General features: G+C 37.7%; 1 protein-coding gene across 3 annotated transcripts in view; it reads right to left on the bottom strand.

Moving 5' to 3' along the window:
• The window catches only part of TDRD3 (tudor domain containing 3), a 99,420-nt gene that overhangs the window by 49,440 nt on the left and 25,344 nt on the right, over nucleotides 1–24,636 (bottom strand). For 2 of the 3 annotated variants that reach the window (XM_061354876.1, XM_061354855.1), the window contains exons 2-3: nucleotides 5,994–6,078; nucleotides 3,209–3,274 (exon numbers count right to left, since the gene is read on the bottom strand). In XM_061354876.1, the coding sequence (XP_061210860.1) occupies nucleotides 3,209–3,274; nucleotides 5,994–6,078 (151 nt within the window). The remainder of the gene's footprint in view (nucleotides 1–3,208; nucleotides 3,275–5,993; nucleotides 6,079–24,636) is intronic. The other variant, XM_061354866.1, reaches the window with a different exon arrangement.

Raw genomic sequence — 24,636 nt, 5'->3', positions numbered from 1 at the left:
TCCACATAATAAGAAATAAAGTTAATAAAATTTTACCCAGAAAGTTAATCAGTAATATGCTGCATGCACAGACTGCTGCCTGGCTAAAAACTATGATCTTGCAATACACTATCTCTCAAGTGTTCTTTTCATACCTGACAATAATGTTCAGGCTGTTGTTCCTGGAGAAGCCAATGTTTACAGCAGTCACAATTCCATTTAGACAATAGCATCAGCAGAAAAAACAAATCCCAACAGCTCTTAACAGCCTCTCTCATAAATCTTGCTTTCTTAGAAGAAGCCAAACCCATCTTGATTTATCACTGTTTGAATTCCTAGAGTAATGAACTCTGCTTCCCCAGAACTTTCACATCAGTGATAGACAGTCAATATTTGAAAGTTAAAGAAAATGGTTTGACTTGAGAACTACTACTGAGTTTAAAATAAAATTCCTTCATTTATCCCCTCTCTTAACTGCATGTAAGGAAGAAAGCAAGAAGGGTGCACTGAAGGGGACAAACTTAATTTTTATCTGAACGTACAACATATGTTAAAAATCCAGCACATCCAAGTTTTGAATATAATATTGTTCTGCAGCATATGAAATACTATCTAACACAACTTTATCCACATAATCTCTAGGATACACAGTCACAGGAAAATTACACAGAGTGGCTAGCTATAATGATGCATATTAGTGAGCAATACAGTATCAACATGTATTACTATATATCATAATCATACAGCTGCTTTGCTTTACCCCTAAACCTGCTTTATTGTTCTCAGAAGAATAAAGGTGGGGAAAAAACTAACTTCTGATCCTGTGTCAAGACAAAACAGGGTAAATGACTTCTGAGTGAGAACAGGTACACTGAAAATAAAAAACAGACTAGGGAGAACGTAGGCCCCCTCGGGAAGCTCTCGGGAGAACTAGCTACACAGGATTTGGAGAAAGCTGAGGTTCTGAATGACTTCTTTGCTTCAGTCTTCACTGGCAAAGGCTCTGACCACACCACCCAAGTCTTGGGAGGCAGATGCAGGGAATGTGAGAATGAAGAGCTTAGCCCCACTGTAGAAGAGGAACTGGTTCAAGACCATCTTAAAAATCTGAACATGCACAAGTCCACGGGACCTGACGAAATCCATCCACAGGTCCTGAAGGAGCTGGCAAAAGAAGTTGCTAAGCCACTGGCCATCATATTTGAAAAATCATGGCAGTCAGGTGAAGGTCCTGACAACTGGAAAAAGGGAAATATAACCCCCATTTTTGAGAAGGGGAAAATGGATGACCTGAAGAATTACAGACCAGACAATCTCACCTCTGTGCCTGGCAAAATCTTGGAGCAGATTCTCCTGGAAGGCATGCTAAGGCACATGAAAATAAACAAGGTGCTTGGTGACAGCCAGCATGGCTTCACTAAGGGGAAATCCTGCCTGACCAGTTTGGTGGCCTTCTATGATGGGGCTACAGAACTGATGGACAGGGGTAGAGCAGTTGATGTCATCTACCTGGATTTGTGTAAAGCGTTTAACACTGTCCCACACGACATTCTTGTCTCTAAATTGGAGAGATATCAATTTGATGAATGGACCACTCAGTGGATAAAGAACTGGCTGGAGGGCTGCACGCAAAGAGTTGTAGTCAATGGCTCTATGTCCAGCTGGAGAGCAGTAACAAGTGGTGTCCCTCAGGGATCCATGTTGGGACCAGCCTTCTTTAACATCTTCATCCCTGACATGGACAGTGGGATTGAGTGTGCCCTCAGCAAGTCTGCCGATGACACCAAGCTGTGTGGTTCGGTTGATACACTGGAGGGAAGGAATGCCATCCAGAGGGACCTTGACACGCTTGTGAGGTGGGCTGATGCCAACCTCATGAAGTTTAACCATGCCAAGTGCAAGGTCCTACACTTGGGTCGGAGCAATCCTAGGCACAGCTACAGGCTGGGCAAAGAAGAGATTTAGAGAAGCCCTGCAGAGAAGGACTTGGGGGTGCTGGTTGATGAGAAAATGAACATGAGCCAGCAGTGTGCGCTTGCAGCTCAGAAAGCCAACCGTATCCTGGGCTGCATCAAAACGAGTGTGACCAGCAGGTCGAAGGAGGTGATCCTGCCTCCCTACTCTGCTCTTGTGAGACCTCACCTGGAGTATTGTGTACAGTTCTGGTGTCCTCAACATAAAAAGTAGAAGAACTGTTGGAACAAGTCCAGAGGAGGGCCACGAGGATGATCAGGGGACTGGAGCACCTCCCGTATGAAGACAGGCTGATAAAGTTGGGGCTGTTTAGCCTGGAAAAGAGAAGGCTGCGTGGAGACCTCATAGCAGCGTTCCAGTATCTGAGGGGGTCTGTAAGGATGTTGGGGAGGACTCTTCATTTGGGGCTGTAGAGACAGGACAAGGGGTAACAGGTTCAAACTTAAACAGGGGAAGTTTAGATTGGATATAAGGAGGAAATTATTTCCTGTTAGGGTGGTGAGGCACTGACCTTATTAGTGTATATAAATATATAAAGGGGGAGTGTCACGAGGATGGGCCAGGCTCTTCTCAGTGGCAAGCAATGAAAGGACAAGGGGAAATGGGTACAAATTGGAACACAAGAGGTTCCACTTAAACCTGAGAAGAAACTTCTTCTCAGTGAGGGTGATGGAACACTGGAACAGGCTGCCCAGGGAGGTTGTGGAATCTCCTTCTTTGGAGACATTCAAAACCCACCTGGACACATTCCTGTGTAACCTTATCTAGGTGTTCCTGCTCCGGCAGGGGGATTGGACTAGATGATCTTTTGAGGTCCCTTCCAATCTCTAACATACTGTGATACTGTGAATGGGCTGCCCAGGAAGGTTGTGAATGCTCCATCCCTGGCAGTGTTCAAGACCAGGTTGGACGAGGCCTTGTGTGATATGGTTTTGTGTGAGGTGTCCCTGCCCATGGCTGTGGGGTTGGAATTTGATGATCTTAAGGTCCTTTCCAACCCTAACTATTCTAGGATTCTATTATATGAAATTAAGTTACTAGGATTGTCCACATTTACTTAAGCATTTCAAAGTTGAGAAATAAAAAGAAGAAAGAGTCCTCTTGAAGCCTACTGGGCAAACTGAGATATCCATATATTTATCCTGTAGTATGCTCAAATACTGAGTTCTTTTGTATGTGAAATAATGACACAATCAGAATAATGCACAACAAAAGGCTGTCATCACACAGAAATAGTGAAATAAAAATATTATACCTTTTCCACCTTTCCACCATTGATGTCATTGGGAAGGAATTTCTTGCCAATCGTTCTTAAATCTGTCTGAAATTAATACAGAAGAGAATGTTAACCTAAAACATCTTGTTTAAAAAAATAATCATTTTGGAGTAGGAAAAAGAAGGGTGTTTCTTCTATGTTTCTTCCACTATATACAGACTAAGAAAAACAACCCAATAGCTGCATATGATGAAAAAAAATTAACAACTAAGTGTTCACAGAAGAAATCCTTTTGGTTTTAAATTATATTCTTGGTGTAAGCACATTTTCAGATATGATTAAAATGCTTTGAACAGATGAAACAAAATTACTACCTCTGAGATTTAACAGAGGTAAACATCTTTCTTCACTCTCAATCTGGCACTTCAGAGAAAAGAGTTTTTAGTTTGTCTGTTCTTACATGCACAAATCCTTCATGAAAGGTTGAGATGATTTTCGCAATTATATCTAGAGTAAAAGCTTACCTTTTATTTTTCTTAAATGCTTTTTTAACATAAATACCCAATTAATGCTTTTGGAAGTGAGGTAGACAGCTGCATGACATTATTCAGCAACTGTGCAACATGGCCCCTGACAACATTAAACTAAAGAATTTGTATGATCAAAGGAACAAATGTCCACAAAAGCACTTTCCTCACCTAACACTGTTTGGACAAGTGTATCAATCAGGGTGATGTCTGACAACAGGATGCACTGGATGGATAGAAGGTGCAACATGTGAACATAGGAAGTGGAATTAAAACTAATTAAACTTTTCATATTAGGTTTTTAGTGCATTTACACATGTGAACAAAATAAACACAGCACAGCAGTGCAGCCTAAAACAGCTATGCTTTCTAAACTCCACTGTTTGAAATAAGCCTATTGGTTTTAAATAGAACATGCTGGTGCGGATTACTGTATTGAAGCTGAAAACCATCCTTATTTATTATGGTCATAAAAACTTCCAATAGAAGGGCTAAATGTAATTACTACTGGAACTTCTACACTAACTCGCCATTAATACATGCCAATGGAGTATTGCTCTGGCACTGTAATCCAGAACTGAGCAGCTCTATAGTTTAGCATGCAAAACACTGTAAACAAGTAGTTTGTTCTGTTTTTAGCAAGAAACATCAGCATCCTACAAACAAAGCATTTAATTGTAGGGATGCTCTTTCAGTGTATTTACTCCAAGTATATAGAGTGGATAAACACAACCCACTTTCAAGATAGCCATAGATAGAGACAAGAAAGCACATTCAGTTTTCAATCTAAGCCCACCTGAGGGAACTGATCAGTCAGTTATTTATCTCTGAAGAGCACACAAGCTCCTGTAAACTGTTCCCACATATTCCATATCCATATAATTGACAAGTCTCCAGCAAAGTGGTTTGCAATCATAGCAGCAACAAGGAGGCACAACTTTTACAAACTCTTTGCAAAATCCTACCCAAATAAAAACATTTAAAGCACTGAAGGTACATTTATGTCTATTTCATACTTATTTATGCAATTCACACACAAAAAAAGGTCAATTGACTTCTTGGTTTCTTCTGCCTAAAACATGTCTCTAGCAGTCAAGGAAAGAATTTGTGAGTTTATAAGAAGTGGAATCTAAATTCTCTGTTATCCTGCTGTTCAAGCCACACTGCTATTCTCTACTTACCCAACAAGCAACTTAATCTTCTAGGCATCAAAACAACTGACTTAATGACAAAAACATTGATAAGCAATTAAAACTGGCTTTGGAGTTATTTTATTATCTACCAAGCAAGCACGTGTGTGCACAAATGACTATGTTAGTACTTGTTCCAGCATTTAATTACACGCGGGGTAATACCCAACAAGTCAGAAGTATTTGGTTTTGTTTGTTTGGGGTTATTTTTCTAAAACAGTAATGCATTCTCAGATACATATGAATGTGCTACTACAGTCCAGAAACAAATGCTTATCCTCTGCATGTCTTGTATTACATTCTTTACATTTCTGCATCATAATTTTGCTTTTCTTTTCAAATTCATTACATGAAATGGTGCATGCATACATATGAGTGATCAGACACATGCTTTAAAGAATAAGTGAAAGGAGGAAATAAGATTCAACCATTTTTCTTGAATGAAAAATGGTTAAATCTTAAAGATGGACAAAATAGTCCCTTAAGAATTCTCATTCACAATTTCATTAAGAAAGAATACTTTTCTCTTAAGTAACCTATACACTGCTTTTCCCATTAGAACTACCTATAGTTAGTAGAAAGGGTGAAGTTCACATAAATCTATATACAGTGCATAAGCCTTAAAACTTCTGAGTACAGATGACTGAGAGGTTTGAAACAAAAGAAATGTAAAATTCTCAAAACTCTGCCTTGTGATAGAATAATTTTTTTTTTGAAGAACAAATACACAGATTAAGTCGCTGCCCTTGTTTCATTGTTACTGAAAGGGAGCAGGCTTACTAATGTTTACCAGTGATGTTAGTACACAACAGTTCTGATTACATTACTGCTTGTACTTTGACTTTACATTTACAGTTCATAAGCATATTTTCCTACTGCAAATTATGTTCATTTTTTCTTCCTCCAGGTTTCACAGTTCAGAATAGGTGCTATTTCAAAGTAAAATTCACAACCATATATGCAAGGCGAGAGATGAGTACTATCCTATACATTAGTCACACAGGTAACTGCACACTTAATTAGCCACACAAACCTACACTTCAGCCATTAAATATAACATTTTTAGCATGATTTGTCAGGAAAAATGTTTTCACAATCATAACTTACATTAAGGGCAACCAGGATAATGTCATTTGTATTAACTTTTTCAGAGGAACTTATGCAAGCTTCAATTCCTTCATCTGAAAGATACCTGTTAAAGACAAAATACAGTATTAGAATATCACATGATGTATCTATTAGGCAAACATTTTTCCTGTATATATGATTATTGTCTTTAGTTTGTATCTTTTGTGCTCGTGGAGCATAGATTTAAAAATACATGGGAAATGGCTTCATGTAATCAGTCTCCTTACACTGAGATAAGATTAAGATTTCTTCTTCCATAGTTTCTAAATAAAGGAAGCCAAACCAAATCTCTACTTAAAAAGTAACAATCCCCCATCATACCAATTATTCTGAACTACACTCCTCACGCCCACATCCTAGAATTAAGGGAACCTGGTTTCAAAATAAACCATTTGGTCTTTACTTGATTTAAGTAGCATACTTTCTTTCATTTCACTTGTAAGCAAGAAAACAAACCAAACTAAACTAAAAAACACCCATCCCACACACAACACAGAAAACATCTGTTTCTAAAGAGCAAGGATGTACGGTTAAGCTTTAAAGGGCTGGGGCACATAACATATAACACTGTATTCCTTAAAAATAATACATCCTATAGAATATATTCTTGCCTGCCTGGGCTACAAAGAACGTGATAAAAATGAAAGCTTATTACAGAGCATCAACCTTCAAACATGGTGAAAAATCTTAAACAAGAATAGAAAATCTCCCCCACAACTACATTTGGAAATGGCATTTGTGATCCTCATGCTGGTAGCCTGGAACCAGTTTCTTCTTGCAAAAATTCTGTTCAGACATAAGTTCTGAGAATAAAATAAATTTGTTCCTCTAAACAGTGTTAGCTTTATAAGGATTCAGCTAATCAATTCAAAAGGGTCGATGTATTTGAACCTCTGAAACAATTTTTTAAAATAGTAAGAATTTTAACTTAAGTACTCAGAAATTGTGATACTTGTTATTCATTTTGACTAATATTTTCTATTCAAAGCCCAAGTTTTAATTTTTACGTAGCTGGCAATCTGCCTTCTCTGCACAGCTCTTCATTTTATTTAAATACATGACAGCAATCACTAAATAACTGATGTTTCCTAAATATTCTGTCTGAAACACAGTACTTGCCCAAATAACATTTAAATGACTATCTACCGAGAAATCACCATTCCCCAACAAATAGAAGAATGATTTAAGAAATCTTAATATACATTAATGAATATTAAAACCAAATATTCCTGTGTGTGTCAAGAAATACTTCTTGTTAAAGAAAGTAACATCCACAATGTAACATACAAACAAGGCAATTGATTTGAAGGAAAGCGCACTTAACAGGCCTTTTTGATGCTGAACATCACCCTCTCCAGCCCTGCCAGTGTTCCCAGACTAATGAACAATCCCAGTTGTGCTCTAACCTGATACTTGATGGGATATAAGTGTTCAAGTCAAACACTGACATCTATCAAATCCTGAGGGAACAGACCACCATCATAAAAAAAAAAATCACAAACAAGCAAACAAGCAAAAAAAAAAACCAAACAAAACAACAGAACCAAACCCAAAACAACCCAAACCCCAGATGCACTGAATGGGAAAAAAAAACGCATTCATAAGAAGAAACAATGCTATTTTTTATATAAAAGGCAGATGCTTGAGAAGAATAAGGTGGTAAGATTTGGCGGCTTGCATGGGAGTGCAGGATTTCCCAGCTGAGTGGCTCTCAGCTCAAGTACTACAATTCAGGTAACTACTGTAAATTAGCAGATCTGCTTAACTGGAGTCAGAAGGTAAAGTAGGACAGCATTCCCACTCTGTGCCAGAGGAAACTAGAACAGATAACATCCCACAGGTACTATCCTGTTCTCAAGGCTTCAACTGTGGTTTAATTATGCCAGAAGACTTCCTAGAAAGAGCAATACCATAAACTGTACAGGTTTCCCTTCTGCCATCTTCAGCGTAAAACTGAATGTCAGTTCAACAGCAGGGGTTAGGGGGACTACAGAAATCCATAAGGTGAGATTTAGACTGTCAGGCAAGGCATGGGAAGATTCCTCCTCTTCTGCTCCTAATGTAAATGAAGTCATTCTTAACTCTGCTGAAACTAACAGGACTGTAGCTCTCCTACAGTTACTTAGCCTAGGATTTAGATTTTAGATTACCATTTTACAGCAAGAAGAAAAAAAAAAAGTTTTTAAAGACTGAACAAAATCAACAATCTGCCCAAGAATTAAATTCCTCTTATACAGGATAAAACTAATTCTGCTACCACAAAATTCGCTGTTGAGTCACAGAATCATAGAATGGTTTGGGCTGGAATGGACAATAAAGATCACCTAGTTCCAAACCCTCTGCCATAGGCAGGGACACCTTCCACTAGACCAGTCATGTTTTACTTTATCACTGCAAAGTGAAGATGCAGTCACAGTTGTCAAAATTCCACTCCGTTTTAATAAAAAAAAAATAAAAAAGACAGTTAAACAGTCTATAAATTTATATGTATGAATTTATAGATAAATTTTCATTGTTGTTTGTCTCACTACTTTGGAATTTTTTTTGAGACAGAAAGATAAAGAAAAACCCACTGGAAAAGACTATTCATTTTTGACTTATGCTAATATAAGCAACAGCACTTAGCAGAAACACTGCTGACTGAGATCTCTGCCAATGTAACAGAGGCACCAATCACGAAATGCCACTGGGGACATCTATTACTTTGATTTAAGCAAACACTAAAGCTTTTCAGCAGAAGACTGATTAACATGGTTGTTAAAGCAGTCTTCAAAAAAAGCAAAATCTGTGAACAAAGTGGGAGGGATATTTTATAGCTTGGGGTTGGTTGGTTTGGTTTTTATAGATATTCATTACATGAAAGCATAAATTACTTAAATGCATAAGAGCAGGATCAAAATTACTTTCAAGAAAAAAGATCAAATCAACAACCGAGTTAGCAAAACTATGCTAAACAACTTCAACAGAGGAAAAAAAAAAAGCAAAGCTAGCAGAGCTTTCCAGCAATACATCAGGTGCTACTTTTGGTGCAACAGGATGCAGAAATGTAGATTTCATTAGAAATGGTCAGAAATTGATCATAGAACAAACTGCAACCAAGAAACACTTTACACCAGAAATGGACAAAGCACAGATTTCTCCTTCTTTAAAAGAAGCTTGGAAGCAATGTACATCCAGTCCCTCTTTCCATTTTGCCCTAATAACTGTCTTAGACTATTTTATACAGCAACAAGTACTCCAAATACGTGTTTAGAATTTCTTTACAACATTACAGAAAGTTCTTTTTTTTCCCCCCTCTCATTGTCTGTACAGTCTCTTATTAGGACTACCTAGGCTTTAGTTTTGTATATTTCTTGCAACAGGCTCACATATTTGAAGAGGAAAACCCAAACACATAAAAAACCCCAAACCAACCCACAAACCAAACCACCAAAACATAACAGTATTTCTTTTTAAATAGATGCATTTACATGGGGGGGGGGAAAAAAGAAAAAACAGACCCAACATCTATATCTCTCAAGTATGAAAAGGGAGTTGCAACAGGCAAAATTAACTCTTCAGATGACATAATCCTTTCCTCCACACCACACAGATTAAGCCTGAAATTCTTCTTCCAGGCTCTGAAGGTAACAGAGGCCCCTTATCCATCCACTTTTAATTACAGTACATGATATGCCGAAGATAGGAACTTTACAGCATAAAGCCACTCAATCTTTACGTTCTCTATATTAGATGAAGGAAAGAAAAAAATCTGGCCCTGAAAAAAAACAGAAGACAGCAAAAACCTCTTCTGGAGTCAGAGAGAACAGCCATACAGCTATGTCTGTTCTATTCATGTGAGTGCCTAACAACATCTACATTCCCCATTCTGCTCATTTTGCAAAACATCACAACCTCAGATAATGAAAGGTGAACTACAATTCGATTCTGGTATGTTAACCCAATATATTTCCTACTGCCAAGAGGCAGGAAGCAATCCTAAACCACCCATGAACCAGATCACACTGCTGGAAGCAGCTCACAAGCTCCCCATTGCCACAAGCTACCAGGCAGTGCTGTACAAGCAGTGTCCTCATCAATTCTTGCTCTGCAGACCTCCATCCCAAGCTGTCTACACCTTCTCTCTGAAAGCCAGGGCAATAGGGAATAACCTGGAATAAAAATGCTGAGACCAAAACCCTCAAATTTCCCTTTGCCCTTTCCATAAACAAGCATTTTAGAATGACAAACCGAACCACCAGCACCCACACAAACTGACAAAGAACTTCTTTCTAGGAGGACTGGTAACTACGGTAACATGTACTGCAGTCACCTTTGGTTTCCAAGAAAAACAGTATTCACTAGACTTGTTTCTTGCATAGGTTTTAAAACAATCTCAAAAGCTATAAATCAAAGTAATGTAGATAATTCAATTGATTTTTAAGGAATTACAGCAAGTAATGCTGCATGAGTCACATAGGGAATTTGTGGCCTTAGTATATTAATACAAATTAAAAAACAAACAAACAAACAAAAAAAACACCAAAAAACCCCAATGCAACAGTTTACAACCAAATGGACAGAAAGCTGCCTCAGACGGTTGAGGTGGTTATTTGTGGTGCATCCTCTTGAGAGAGACTGGTAGGGAGAGAAAAATAAATGCTTCTACTGCAGTTCTTCCACATTACGTTTGCTGAAGCCTGGAGGGATAGCTCACCTATTCCCCCCCCCCTCCAGCTCTGCTCATCCGAGACATGTAGCAGTACAATCCTCTTAGCAACAGCTTTTGTCAGAAGAACATCTCCTACAAAGTACCTAGATTCTTACCTTACCTTCAAATGAAACATTAAAACAAAGCCATTAGTAATGAATCAGCATTTTCTATGTGAACCATTCACACAAAAATCCCAATCTGCAATTTTTCTGTCAAAATGTTCTCAATAAGCTTCTGTGATAAACAGATTTCAGTAATTTTTCCTTTGTAATACACATATTGCATCAGTGACAGGCAGAGGTGTTTTCCCACTGCTCCTTCAGATAAAGTATGATATCAATTTAATAACCCACTTTTGCACATTATAGGTGTGCACATTCTCCTTTCCTGTATTTGCCATTGCTAAGGGCTGTAATTCTGTACCACCAATCTCTGCTGCACCTCTACTTACCTCATTTTATTTTCTGCTTTACTTCATCAAGAACAGACTATACCTGACATGCCCTAAATCTGTACAGACAGATTTCTGTACTATTATACCATTACCACCTATGTCTGAAACACTGAAGAAAATCAGTGATATCAAGAGTACATACATTTTTTTTCTTGCCTACTCTATACTGCCGGATCAAATACTTGATCTGCAGACAAACATGCACATGTACACACACACATACACTTTAATAGGTTTAAAATAAGAGCTTTACACTAGAATTAAATCCACCACGTAAAAAACTTTCCTAATAATGTTTATTTGTCACAAGCATGTTTTCCTCTAGTTGTAATTAACAGTTCATGCACAAACAGAAATGTTCAATCTTCTAGCCTTCAGCAGTCCTCAGTAATTTTCTCCTGTCATCTCTACAACTCACATTTTATTAAGGAGAAGCTTCCTTTAAGGAAACAATAAAAGAAATTAATATTAATAAGCATGCTCTGTAAAATTTACACATTTAAGATTCACAGCTCTTCACAGAATCACTGATATTAGCAGAGAACACAAACTGTGATAACAGTACTTTTTGTAATTCAGTGCCAGCCTACATCTTACAGCAGACTTTATATAGCTATTTTTCAATGTGTGTATGTAGAAATCAGAATGTTTCTACTATTACTTTGCTAAGAAAGCACATTTATGCAATTATGCCATACAAAATGGAAGGGGGGCAGGAAATCGCAGAGAGCTTTCAAATTTATCATATTTTGTAACTCCACAAAAGAAGAGAGAACAATTTTAACAATAAAGCAAAGTGCAACTTCAAAGAAAGCACTAGTACGAGACCACCACTGGATGTCAGTATTGTTCCATAGCAGAGCCACTCTATCTTCTATGTTAGCTATTTTAAAAACTCAGGAGTTCTCTTACTAGGGTTTCAAAATGTTCCGCTGATTTTCAGTCGTATAAAGGATTTAAACTGCAATGTTACAAACGTTATTGAAGGGCTATCATTAAAACTGTTAAAAAAAATAAAAAAAAAAAAACACAAACCAATCAAAAAAAGCCCCCGCATTTTAAAACATTATTATGATAAACATGAAAATCAGATTTTTATGAAGGTTTCTTCATACCCTATAAACTGCATAACAATACTGGGAAGGCAGCTGACATTGTTCATCCTAACAATGAATTCTAAGATTAAAGAATAATGCAGTATTATACAGACTACCAGACAAAATAAAATATGGATGGATCTTAAGGGTGAAAAAGAATAGAGAAGATTTTAGACAGATTCAAGAGCCCTGCCAAAATTAGGGCCAACTGTGCCTTTATCCACAATGCAACTGTCTGTAAGGAATGATAAATGTAGATTCAGTGATATTCTTGGAAATTTTATTAATATTCACACACTCAGAAAAGTGATGTTTTTCTTAACATCCAACCTCACTACATTGCCTCCTCTTGCCTCTTGTTTTCTGCACATCCATGGAGAAGAGACCATGCCTTTCCTTTTTACAATCACATTTAAAGACTTAATTCCTACATCTTGCATATCTTGCTCTGTATCTTGTACATTTGGTGTATCTTCCTTTGTATCTTGTACATTTGGTGTATCTTCCTCTGTATCTTGCACTTAATACCAATGATTATTGCTATCCAAATGTATTCTTGTTCTCCTATCGCTTTTCCATCTTGCTAAGAAACTTTGAACTCTGACCCTCAGCACTCACAGCTTTGCATTTCCAAGGAGCTTTGTCTTGTGCTTCCCCTGGGTACTTCACACTCCATCACCCAGGTGTATAATGACAGCATCAAATAAAATTTGACCTAGAAGATGCCTTCACACAGCCTCAGATTCTGACAGTGAACAATCCGTATTCATTTTTCTAGTGCAGTCAAACCAATTTCATAATTGCTTATATGAACTTAACCTAAACTTTTTCAGTATTTAAACCCTTAAATATGCAAACCCAAAATGTTTAATTAAGAAAATGCACTGTATTGTATCGCTATTCAAAACTCACTATGTTTTAAGTGGAATTATCATAGAACACCAGGTTAGAAGGGAACTTAAGTATCATTTGGTCCAACTTTTCTTGGCAAGGCATGACCTAGACTAGCTCTCCCAGCACCCTGTCCAGCTGAATCTTAAGTGTCCAAAACTGAGGAATCCACCACTTCCCAGAGATTATTCCAATAAATCATAGAACGGTTTGGGTTGGAAAGGACCTTACGATCATCCAGTTCCAACTCCCCTTACGGGCAGGGACACCTTCCACTAGACCAGGTTGCTCAAAGCCCCATCCAACCTGGCGTTGAACACATGGGGCAGTCATAACTTCTGTGGGCAACCTGTGCCATTGTCTCACCACCCCCACAGTAAAGAACTTCTTCCTAATATCTAGTCTAAATCCCCGCTCTTTCAGATTAAAGCCATTCCCCCTTGTCCTATCTCTACATGCCCTTGTAACAAATGCCTCTTCAGCTTTCTTGCAGACCCCCTTTAGGGCTGATTCCTCTCATAGCAAAAAATTCCCCTCTAGTGTTCAATTGGAATCTTACCAGGAGTAATTTGCAACCATTACCCCTCTCCCCCTTTCTTTTCCATGTCTCCTTGTAAAACGAAGTCTCCATCTTCTTTGTAACTATCCTTTAAATATTGGGATGTTATGCTAGCAAAAAACTATTTGCACCATTCAGAAAACACACTGAGAATTACAGAATTTTGGCTGTAACTAGTTACGCATCTAGATGGACATGACGGTACTTTAAAGTGTTACTGACATTCCTAAAACTGGTGCACAGCCACTACAGCACCTCAGTTACCTGTGCAGCTAAACTTGCATCCCAGCTACCTAAACCTTCACTGCTGGGGATACACCACTTCCTTAAATGCAACCTCCAACCCAGGTCAAACTGAAACCCCAGAAAGGAATTCATAAAACGTGCATTCCCAAGCTCATATTCTCACATGTTTAGCTGACGAAATCTAAGGCCTAAGCCTCCCTGAGATGCCTATGACACTTGACTTTCATTAGAAATACCAGCTAAGAAAGCCACTGTATTTTAGAACAAACAAAAACAGCAGGATTGTACATTACATGGTAAAAGCAGAATGGCTGTCATTAGTGCCCCTCCTCCCTTTTTTAAATGTAGGGAAGTTAATTATCTAGCAGTAAAATCTGTTTTGTCAGTGAAATCATGACCTAAGGAAAGAAAGCACAGCAAACACTCAGTCAAGGGGAAGAAAAATATAAATGTGGTGCTTTCAACGAAACCTTAGCTTCTTCCTAGGTTACTTCTACTTGAAACTTTCAATAGGAATGGGATAAAGACCAGTAATGTAGCAAAATTACAGTCTTAAGCATATACAACACCAAACACTACAAAAATTATTTTATTGTGTAAGTATTACTATTTCAGCAACTGACAGTGAGGTCCAACATAAACAGCCACTGTGCTTCTCCTTCAGGACATCCTACTCTGCACTCAGCCCACCCCACCTTGCTGCAGAGCCGAGTCCTTCCCCCTTCTACCAACACTGGAGAGGTGAAGGGTCTCGAAATACCTGCTTTCCCCAATAAGCAGTAGTTTTCCCCTCTCCTGCAATAACACAGGAAAGGAGACCTGCCTTATAGGTGGGTCAGTAGGGTCCTGAGTCAGGATTTGGTGGTGAGAAGGCTTCTGCTAGGGGTCAGAGGGAGAGGGCACCCCAGCACTCCCTGTAGTACTCCAAGTGTTTCAAAGTCTGTATTACTGTTATGATTTTCCAGACACCTTTACTAACCCAGCTTCTTATCCATTTTCACAAGACAAGAACTACTTTTATACAAAAGCTTGAGCAACCAGCGATAGTTTTAGAATTATTCTTTAACACATTTGACATGCAAACAGAAGTATAAGTCTATTATTAGGTGAGCCTGACAGACCATCATTCTCTCTTACACCTCCCTAGACCCACACACCACTCTTTTTTCATTACTGGCACAATGTATTGCTTTTTTCTCCCCCACCCCCCCAGCCTCCCTGAAATTACTCTGTTCCAGAAATCACGCATCAAAAGCAAGTTTTCAGCATATTCTTCATCAAGTTCTTACAAAGAGAACACGCATTTTTAGATATTTTAACACTTTTTTTAGGGAGGTGTTTATAGTAGTACCTCCCATAGTGTGGTATGTAGTGTGACATGGCTTTTTGCAAGTCTGCTTTCTTCTAAAAAATTCCTGTTGCCGGGAATGCAATTCTTTGGGCTTCTTTTAACACAAAAAGGTTTGAAACTGTATCATGAGACTGGCAACTTATCTTTCACAGGCATTTCACAACAGAAAAATTAAGATAAACTTTGTGCTTGAACCAAACATAAAACTTGTAACACCTTTACAGCCACATTATCCTTCTCCAATAATGCAACCACCAAAAATCTCAGCCTCTATGCTCTTCCCTAAATGTAATATATTTTACTCACCAAGTGCTTTACCTAAACTATTTAAAAAGCACTAAAAACCAGAATAAACCTCATTTGTTAACCTAAGTTCTCAACAGAAGAAGAGAAAATAATCACTTGTAAACCCAGGCTCAGAGTCAGAAATCCTGTAAATCAAAGATTGTCTTATCACACAGGTCTCCAAGATGCTGGCTTCAGGAAACCCACCGTTTTCCAAGCAAGAGACTACGAAAGTCAGAAATGCGTGTGGAGAAGCCTCACTTGAATAGACAAGATGAGTTACTAGTAAGCAGGGTACTCTCTGAAAGGGCTGTGCATCTGTTGAATTTACTTCCCTATGCTTTAAAAAAGCTCAAATTAGATGGCCTTCACTGAATGTTGTAATGCTCATCTCTCTTCACTGGCATCTGTAAACAAGGTAAGAAATCACTGAAGGACAGGATAAAAGCTGCAAATTAAGTTGTCAGATGTGCATGTGGCAGGCTTTAATAAATTCTACAGCTGCACTTTCAGGGTATTGTTTGTGATATACTTTTAAATTGCATTAGCAGCCATATGCAAAGATAACTACCCACAAGGCTTATATATCTTCAACTTTAAAACCATTCCAAAAGCTACTGATAAATACTTCGACGAGGTGGTTTATATTCAAGAATTATCTTACAAAGTATAAATTTTTCACAGGAAAGACGTCAGAATCTGAAGTACTTGTTAGGAAGTACCGAAGGAAATGGATTGAAAGGATGAAAGAAAACAGAATTTTCACCAAATGAATGACCATAATCACCAGCTGCTTAACATCAGTCTATAAGGAAGTTCTACCCATCTCACCTATGAGTGCACTTCCTAGTCCTGTATGAACACAGCAGACAGAGAGGGTAAATTTCTCTACTGGAAGTAACTAACCAGGTTCCATGACCCAGAGATAATCATCAATCCCATTAAAATGCAGACACAGGAATCACTTATTTCACCACCATGCGTGTGAGACCAGGAGTGTTGGAGTCAAGCAGAGAACTCCACTTCAGTGGCCACATACCATCTTTTTACTGTGGAGATTAAAATTCTATACAGCTCCCATTCACCATTTAGATAGTTACACACAGAGAATCTTAGAGAGCAGAATGAGTTGCTACCAAGTTCAAGAAAACACTCCAAAGCTCAGGAAAAATTAGACACTTAAGACACTATAAATTATTTTTTTTAACTGTGAGGAATTATTATTTAATGATTAAAAAACCTTATGTTTCTTGACTTTGGAATAAAGCTCCTGGGAAGTCACAAAGCCATTATTACTGATGACATAGACAAAACAGTAAAAGGGTGTCAAACATTACATTTAAAAGCCAAAAATTTATGGACATGCTTCAAATGAAAAATTAGGTTAATTATGCTGACCAAACAACAACAACAAAAAATTAAAAGACTGAGCAAAAGTATTCTGAAGGATTAATTTGATAAAAGCTAATAATGAAGACATTTCAAAGCATATGCAAGAAACCTCACAGATGACAAGGCTGATAAAGGACCAAGATGCAGAAGGATTAATAAAGAAAAAGCTGTAATACACAAGCTTCTTTTTTTTTTTTTAACATTTATTTCAAAAAAATAAATCTCTACAGAGACTGGAAAGTTTCCAAACTTCAGTTATTGTTGAAGTTATTCCCCACATCTAAGCAAAGTTCTCAAGCTGATTGCACAATACAAAAAGGTCTTAGAATAAATACAACAATAACAACAAAACCCACTGGGAACACCGAGTATTCACCCAAGAGTTCTAGAAAAGCCAAAATACAAAACTGTTGACATGCTTTAAATAAACATTTCTTCCAGAAGAATGGAAAACAGTAAAACATACAATATTTTTAAAAGGAGTAATTACATTAAATCCTAAGAGCTCCCTAGACCCATATGAAAAAAAAAATCATGAGAGAGATTATAAGAGAGATCAGAATCTGTAGGCTTGTGAGAACCCTATGAGCTTGCAGGTGAAGATACTTCTGGCAGATATAAAATGTCCCACCCATGCTATTATAGTTCTCTGAAAGATGAAGAAAAGTGTGTGAAAAAGGAAAGGAGGCGGGGAGTAGGGGGTGGAAATAATGGTGTTGAAATAGTTCTGGTAAGATCCTTCACCAAAGGTTCTTAAAGAAACGGAATTGTTAAGGCACAAGAAGAAAGAAGAATCCTTTTTCCTCACATATTAAGACACAGTAAGAAGGAATATCAATAGAGTGGTTCCTCTTCTAGAGGATTAGTTAACAGCGATTATCCCACGGGTTTCCATTCCATACACCAAACATTAAGACAAAAGCCTGGATAGCAAGGTGCCAACTGGTGATGATTATCCATGGTTCTAGATGACACCAAAAATCACTGCCCCCTGTGACCATAGGATAAGACATCAAGTGAATTTCAGCATTAAAAAACACAAACTACTGCTCAAGGAAAACAACTGAGCTTTAGCTCAGTTGTCCTTTATGAAAAAGTATGCAGTCACATGGTTATTTTCTGGACACTAACCCATGGCTCAGTAGCAGTCCAAAATACACAAAGAATACTAAGATCCATTTTCTAAACAATATAAGACAACATTATAGAACAATGCAACTTAAAACAGAATTACTAAGCAATAGTGCTGCTGTACGTAAGTTTTGGTTAAAAAAGCTGAAAATTATGAGTTGTTTAATTTTTAATGTAGACTCCTACTACAGGCCATGCAGTGAAGCACAGAAACAGGTTCCCTTGAGGGGCTGGAGAAGTCCTCGGACTTCTTCAAGATACAGCTAGGCAAAGCTACAGCTGACCTGATCTAGAGTCCTTTTTGGAGCAAAAGCTTTAATTAAGATGTCTTCAAATCAACCTTTCTGTTATTTCAATAACTCAGTACAATTTGAACTGTACCTGAACATTACATTTTAAAATGCAAACATACAGACTTAGTTTTAAATAACCTAAAGTTATGCCTCCTTTAGGTAATGTACTTTACTTGTATTTCCATGTTGGGTTTATATACATATAAATATATATTACTTTTACTTCCATGGCTTTAAATTCTTAACTGGAACTACAGCACAAATCCACAGATGTTGCTGTTGGCCCTTCAGGTGAGTGTCCTATTTGCTTCCTTTCATACCATAGAGCAAAAGCTATTTAGCTTCTATAAATTGATTCTGTTATCCTTTAGTAAATAATTAACACATACATTTTACACTTAAGTACAAGAGAAATTTCAGGTCAGTTGCTAATACTGGTGGAAAAGAGATAGTTACCAAATCCCAGTTCAGAATACATCTAATACTGTATGTGGTAGGTTTTCTACCTTTCTGAGAGTATAAACTGTTGCAGTTTGTACTGCTGCATCAGCATAGGTTCAAGAAATACGCCTTCAAATGTTAAAATTCTTTTACAATTTAATACCATAATTTACTAAAATTTGTAAGATATGCACTAAACAGCTGATGCAGACCTCTGTGTAACCAAGCTGATTACATGACAGTTTACAGAGCTCAGCTTTATAAAAAGCCGGAAAAGAATTAACCAAGACCAGCTCTGAGCATATACAACACAACTAATGAAGTAGTAATTTACTGTACAGGAACTCAGGATGTATTTTCATCAGCTGATGACTTGAGGAGGAGTTGAGAATCAATAATGCCCCCTATGCTGAAACAGATCTGTGAGAAGCTATCGCATACATAAATGCAGGCAATTGAATCTTCATGTTACTTATTGATTTGTTGTCCCCCCCAAACAGTCACAACTACAAGTTCTAAGTGTTATATAGCCACTTTTAAGCATGCAAATGCAGTTTTGGAATTGGTATTTAGAGATTTTCTTTGGCTGGATTTTTTTTAAGGATGCTTTGCTCAATACCTGGTGGGAATACAGCAATTCATTCCAATCTACCTACACCACCAATCACCCCAAAGTTAAGATACCACCAAGACTTAGTTGACTAAATGATGTAAGTCTGCAGTTTGATAACAAACAGCACCCCTAAAACCATCATCTTTGATGGCTTTAATTGGACTTCAGCACTGGAAATCTTGTCCAGACATAAGCCCTTCAGCCACAGAAACTATTCTCTTATTCAAGACAGGCACAAAAGAAAGGATTAAAATTAGGATGTGGAGAAAAATAAGGCTATTGAGTAATTAAGAATTACCAGCAGTAACCTGATGACATAAAAATGACCAAAAAACCCCAACCCCCCCCCAAAAGCCCACACCTTGATTGGGTGTAAAACAGCATGAATTTTAAGTCATTATCTTGCTGACAAATTTTGGGTTGCAGTTTCATAAGCATATACTTTTCAATATGTAGTTCCAGAACCACCTTGGTTATTTCATTTTTAAATCAATTTAGTACTGTTTCTCTATTCCTCCTGCACTCAAGCTGATGCTACTGCCTTCTAAATTCATATAATTTATAACTATGTTTTCCCAGCTTGTAAAATGAAAGTAAATATAGCAATTATAGTGTTTATGTTAAATTATTATTGCAAGGTACAAAGTGAGGCTGTGATGCCTCTGGCATTCCAGTGCATAGAAAAGCCAAGTCTACCATCAAACAACTAGTTCTCTGCCAAAAAGAAATATTTAAAAGCTTGAAGCACTAAGCATGGCAGCAAAAAGTATATTGCATTAACCATACCAAAATTCAGATAATGAAAAAAACAGCTCCAACAACACCACAAACATGAGTTAATCACCAATTTTTAACCTCATAAAATAATCACTGAAGTATTTGTTCTTGCTGAAGTCCATGACCTGCTTTAGATATACTTCCTAATTATCAAAAATCAACTTTTTTCTTTCAGTCTTCTGAACCTCAAAGCTTATACTGCGAAAGTAACTGAGTTTATCACTAGCACCGGCTAAAAAATTCTGCAAAACCTTACTATATGCTTTGAGATTTCACCTTACCAATGACAGCTACAAAGGCAAGGATCTCTGTAGATATTCTCCTTTCTATCCTGCCTGCTTTTTGTTCATTTTGTCTTCAAGTAGTGACATTGTAGGTATAGCCACTATTTGTCAACATTAAATAACCCACGGGGGCGATATGTTTCCTCATTTATCTAAAATAACTAAAGCCATAAGATAAGCATGCATAGCACTTTTAACATCAAAAGGGTTCACTTCTACTTCTTGTCCTTCCCTATCTTCCTTCTCCCCATGGATCTAAACCGTTCTTACTCTCAAACTGAAGGACTGCATAAAATATGTAAGCTGATCTCATGTAATGATATACAAGAAGGCATGTAAGATACCAGGGCTTTATGACTGAGATATGACAAGACAGCTTTCAGACGGACAGTTCACAATATTCTCAAAGAAAAAAATCCATGATACAAAAACACTTCCTTGAAAGTACACACCATTCTCCACGTTACTGCAGTATTATTACACTCTCATATACAGGATTTATGTGCTAGACTATAAATCCTATAGTGATTTATCTACTGAACAACCTTTTTCTTTTCAGTATTGGTCACACATTAATCTTACAAGCAAAATAAATTTACTCAAACATACTTCGTAGAGGTAGGTCCAGAAGTAGCTATAGCAGTCAGGTGTACATTCCTTGACCACACCATGACCATTACTGTCCTTATAGTATTATAGACAGCTATGAGAAGAGAGCATGGTTTTTAAATCTTTAAAGGTTTGACTTTGCCAGACTTCTCATTTTAAACTAAACTACCTCAACTCTTTTAGCCTTCCCTAAAAGGTCATGTTGTGTTCTAGTTCTCTACTTAGGTCTTCTTTTCCTCTCTTCCAACCTCCTCAACAACACGCCTTTATATCCTGCTGCACCCAGACTTCACAGACTCCAGCTAATGCCTTGAGATGCTGGCCAAAGTGAAATATCAGGTATCTTACAAATGCTATGCTTAATTTATGACTGAACAGTTGCTTTCTATACCCCAATTAACAGCATGATACTGCATCATGCTCTGAGTGGTGTATAAAAAACTTGAGAAAAAGCTGAAAGTACTTTTCTGCAGAACTACTTCTTCTGAACCCTGTGATGTGCAGGTCACTAGTCCTACCTACACTCACAAAATAACCTGTGTTAAACCTACTGAAATACATTGCTTTTGTTTCCTTCCATTCCACGCTTTTTTCCAAGTTCATTTTAAATTCTAAAAACTTGCTGAAGCACTTGCAACCCTTCAAGTTAGATATTGTCTTATACTTCAAGTAATCCCCCATTTTACAAGCAACTGTGTCTGCTGTATATAAACTACATTTTCTCTTAAGTACCTAAAAACCTGAAAAGCTTCATTAAAGATACAAGACAGTACTGTTCTTTCCTTGTCTAAACTTGTCATGCCTAGTTTCTTAAATCTGCTTGTGGTACCTTGCCATCCTATTACATTTGTTTAATAAAAAAAACACTGGAAAACCATTAAGCTGTTTACAGAGCACAATACGAGCCTGAGTGTTTTAAGATCCTCATTTTTGCAGGAAAGAAAGTATCTAAGGGAATAGTAACAATGGCTAAAGCTCATTAATCCTTTTGACCAGTGTTCTTCCACTGCCCCATTACAGAAGTGTGAATCATGCAATTTTACATATAGGTAAAAGTAGGTATTTTGAAGGTCATCTTGTTACCCAACTATAGGCCAACAATTTTTACCTAATCATGGATGAAGACAATCCAGATGAATAGATCAAAGACAAAGTGAGAAAGGAAGAGTAATTCATTCAGTAATATTTTAACCTGTTCCTTGTACACTTAGTTATTATAAGGGGAGACAAAGAATTTTCTTCTTCTGGGAAGAAAAGACTATTTTCACATAATTAAAGCAACTTGGAGGGGAGGGAAAGGAAGAGAACAAAAAAGAAAAAACAACCAGAAAACATTTACCACCTTTTGTCTCTAAAGATTTGTCCCACTGTTCAAATTTTGGAGAATATCTGGCCATCTAAACTTTCCTCTGTGCTAATTGCTAGTGGCTGGACCATCATACTATGTTAAGTGCTAGCATTCAAGTATGGCATCTGAAATGTAACTGATGACAGCTTACAGAATGTCTTGCAGTATTTACAGTCCTCCCATGACATCCTGGATCACAGGCCACAACATCTTTCGTTTAAATGTTGCTAGTACCACTCATGTCATATGTCAGATGAAAGTGAACATGAACTGTAAGTTGTTCTTGCACATGACACTATTTCACTGATAGACATCTTACTGGTACTTCCATATTCAATGACTCAGTCATGAGGTGTCTTAAGGGGAAAACCGATTTACTTTCTACAAGGGCAGTTTCTCACAGGCATTGCCTCACAGCAGGGAAGCTTCTCGGCAACAACTGCTGGAGGCATTAATTGCGTAGTTTTGATGCAAGCCACCTAATACAGGCAGAGTATTCCTGTAAATAGGCCAGATTTGTTCCCCAGAGACAACGTACACTGATTTGAGATGGGTTACAAAGGTTAACCTACGCATGATTTGGCATCAGAACTTGCATGCAGGCTATTCTTGTTGTGGGATGTCAGCCAAGTGGTTGCTGGCAGCACCTTACAGCAAAATTGTTGCTATGACGAATGCAGGTGGCTGCACCAGCACAGTAAGAACTAACAAATATACCTTACCAGGGGGCAGGAGGAGGGGGAAAAGGAAACGATGCCTATCCATAGTAGTAAAATTCAGGACACAGATTATCTGGAACCTCTCAGTGGCAGTCCAAATCCTTTATATGGAGATGCAGCAGGCTTTGCCATCAAAAGAGCAGCTTGCAGGTAGCTCAAGCAGCTACAACCACCTTTAACTACAAAAGGTAAATCCACTCCCTTCATTTAACAAAGTGCTATATTTGCACTGTAAAATACATTAGCTTGTAAAAACACTCTTCAAGCTTGTTCAACAACTCAGAACATTTCCCCAATCCCAGTTCCTACAAGTTCCCAGGAGGTAACTGGATTTCACTGGAAGTATAGGGGTTTGACAACCTTCTTAAGGCACATTTATCAAGCTTTTTAATCAAGATGTATGAAATATGCTGGTTCTAACCTGCCCTCTTACAGCCCATAAAGAAAAATGCTGACTTGCGAGCCCAAGTTAAGTAAGAGCAAAGGGCTATTCCTATTCTCATCCTACTAAAAATAGAATGCAATAAACTAAAAGCAAGTTAATTTTCAGCATACTGGAACAGCTTTGCATTGCTTGATATGCACCTGTATACTGATGTTTACCTCCCTCTGCTAAGTACAAGATAATATCATGCCATGGCAAAACATTTCAGACCATAATTTCTCAATTTTAAACACAGATGTAGCACTCATGAAGATTTATAAGATTCCTAAGACCAGGACACGCTAAGCATAGGAGTATTCACATTTGAGAGGCTCAACATCTAGAGAAAAACTCCCCAGACAAACATAAGCTCCTCTACCACAGAAGCAATTCAAATAATCAATAAACAAAACTCCCACTCACCAAGAAAAAAATCATTTTTCATGAATCAAGTAACACACCCTTAAGTCTCAGGCACAATCTTCAAGGAAAGAGTGCCCCTGCTGCCGCCTTTTCCTCTCCTTGTGTACTTGGTGCTAAATTCCCTTTCCCTCCACCAAAGAGATAAGAAGTACACAAGCTTAGCTGCTGAACCAGAAAAACTGTATTGGTCTGGGTTTACCTTACATTTTGCTTACTGTTAAAAACTGAACAGATTCCAAGCCCAAAAGTATTTTTACTTTTTCCAAATTCATTACCTCTTCCTTTAATTCCTCTATTCCATTACCCCCTCCACCTACTTACAGGTTACTGTAAGTGTTGTTGAAGACACTTATCTCTCCTGATGTGAAAACGTCTGTGATGACTAAAATTAATACACATTAAAAAAAAAATTAATTATATATATACACACACATATACATCTGGATGGTAACAAAATAAGGTTTCAGAGCATTAAGTAAAAATCATACAGGATGAACAAAAATAAACATAGCTCCTTTCTACTCAGAACTTACACTGGGATGGATCCAAAACCAGGAGAAAATACCATAAAGCAAAAGGCCCTTACTGTTAC

This window comes from Neopsephotus bourkii, unplaced genomic scaffold, assembly GCF_033783945.1.
Source record: "Neopsephotus bourkii isolate Nb327-2 ecotype Australia unplaced genomic scaffold, CSIRO-AGI_Nbou_v1 NB_83, whole genome shotgun sequence".
Taxonomy (NCBI): Eukaryota; Metazoa; Chordata; class Aves; order Psittaciformes; family Psittacidae; genus Neopsephotus; species Neopsephotus bourkii.
Note: the sequence above shows the minus strand (reverse complement) of the source record. Positions and strands in the feature narration are given on the sequence as shown.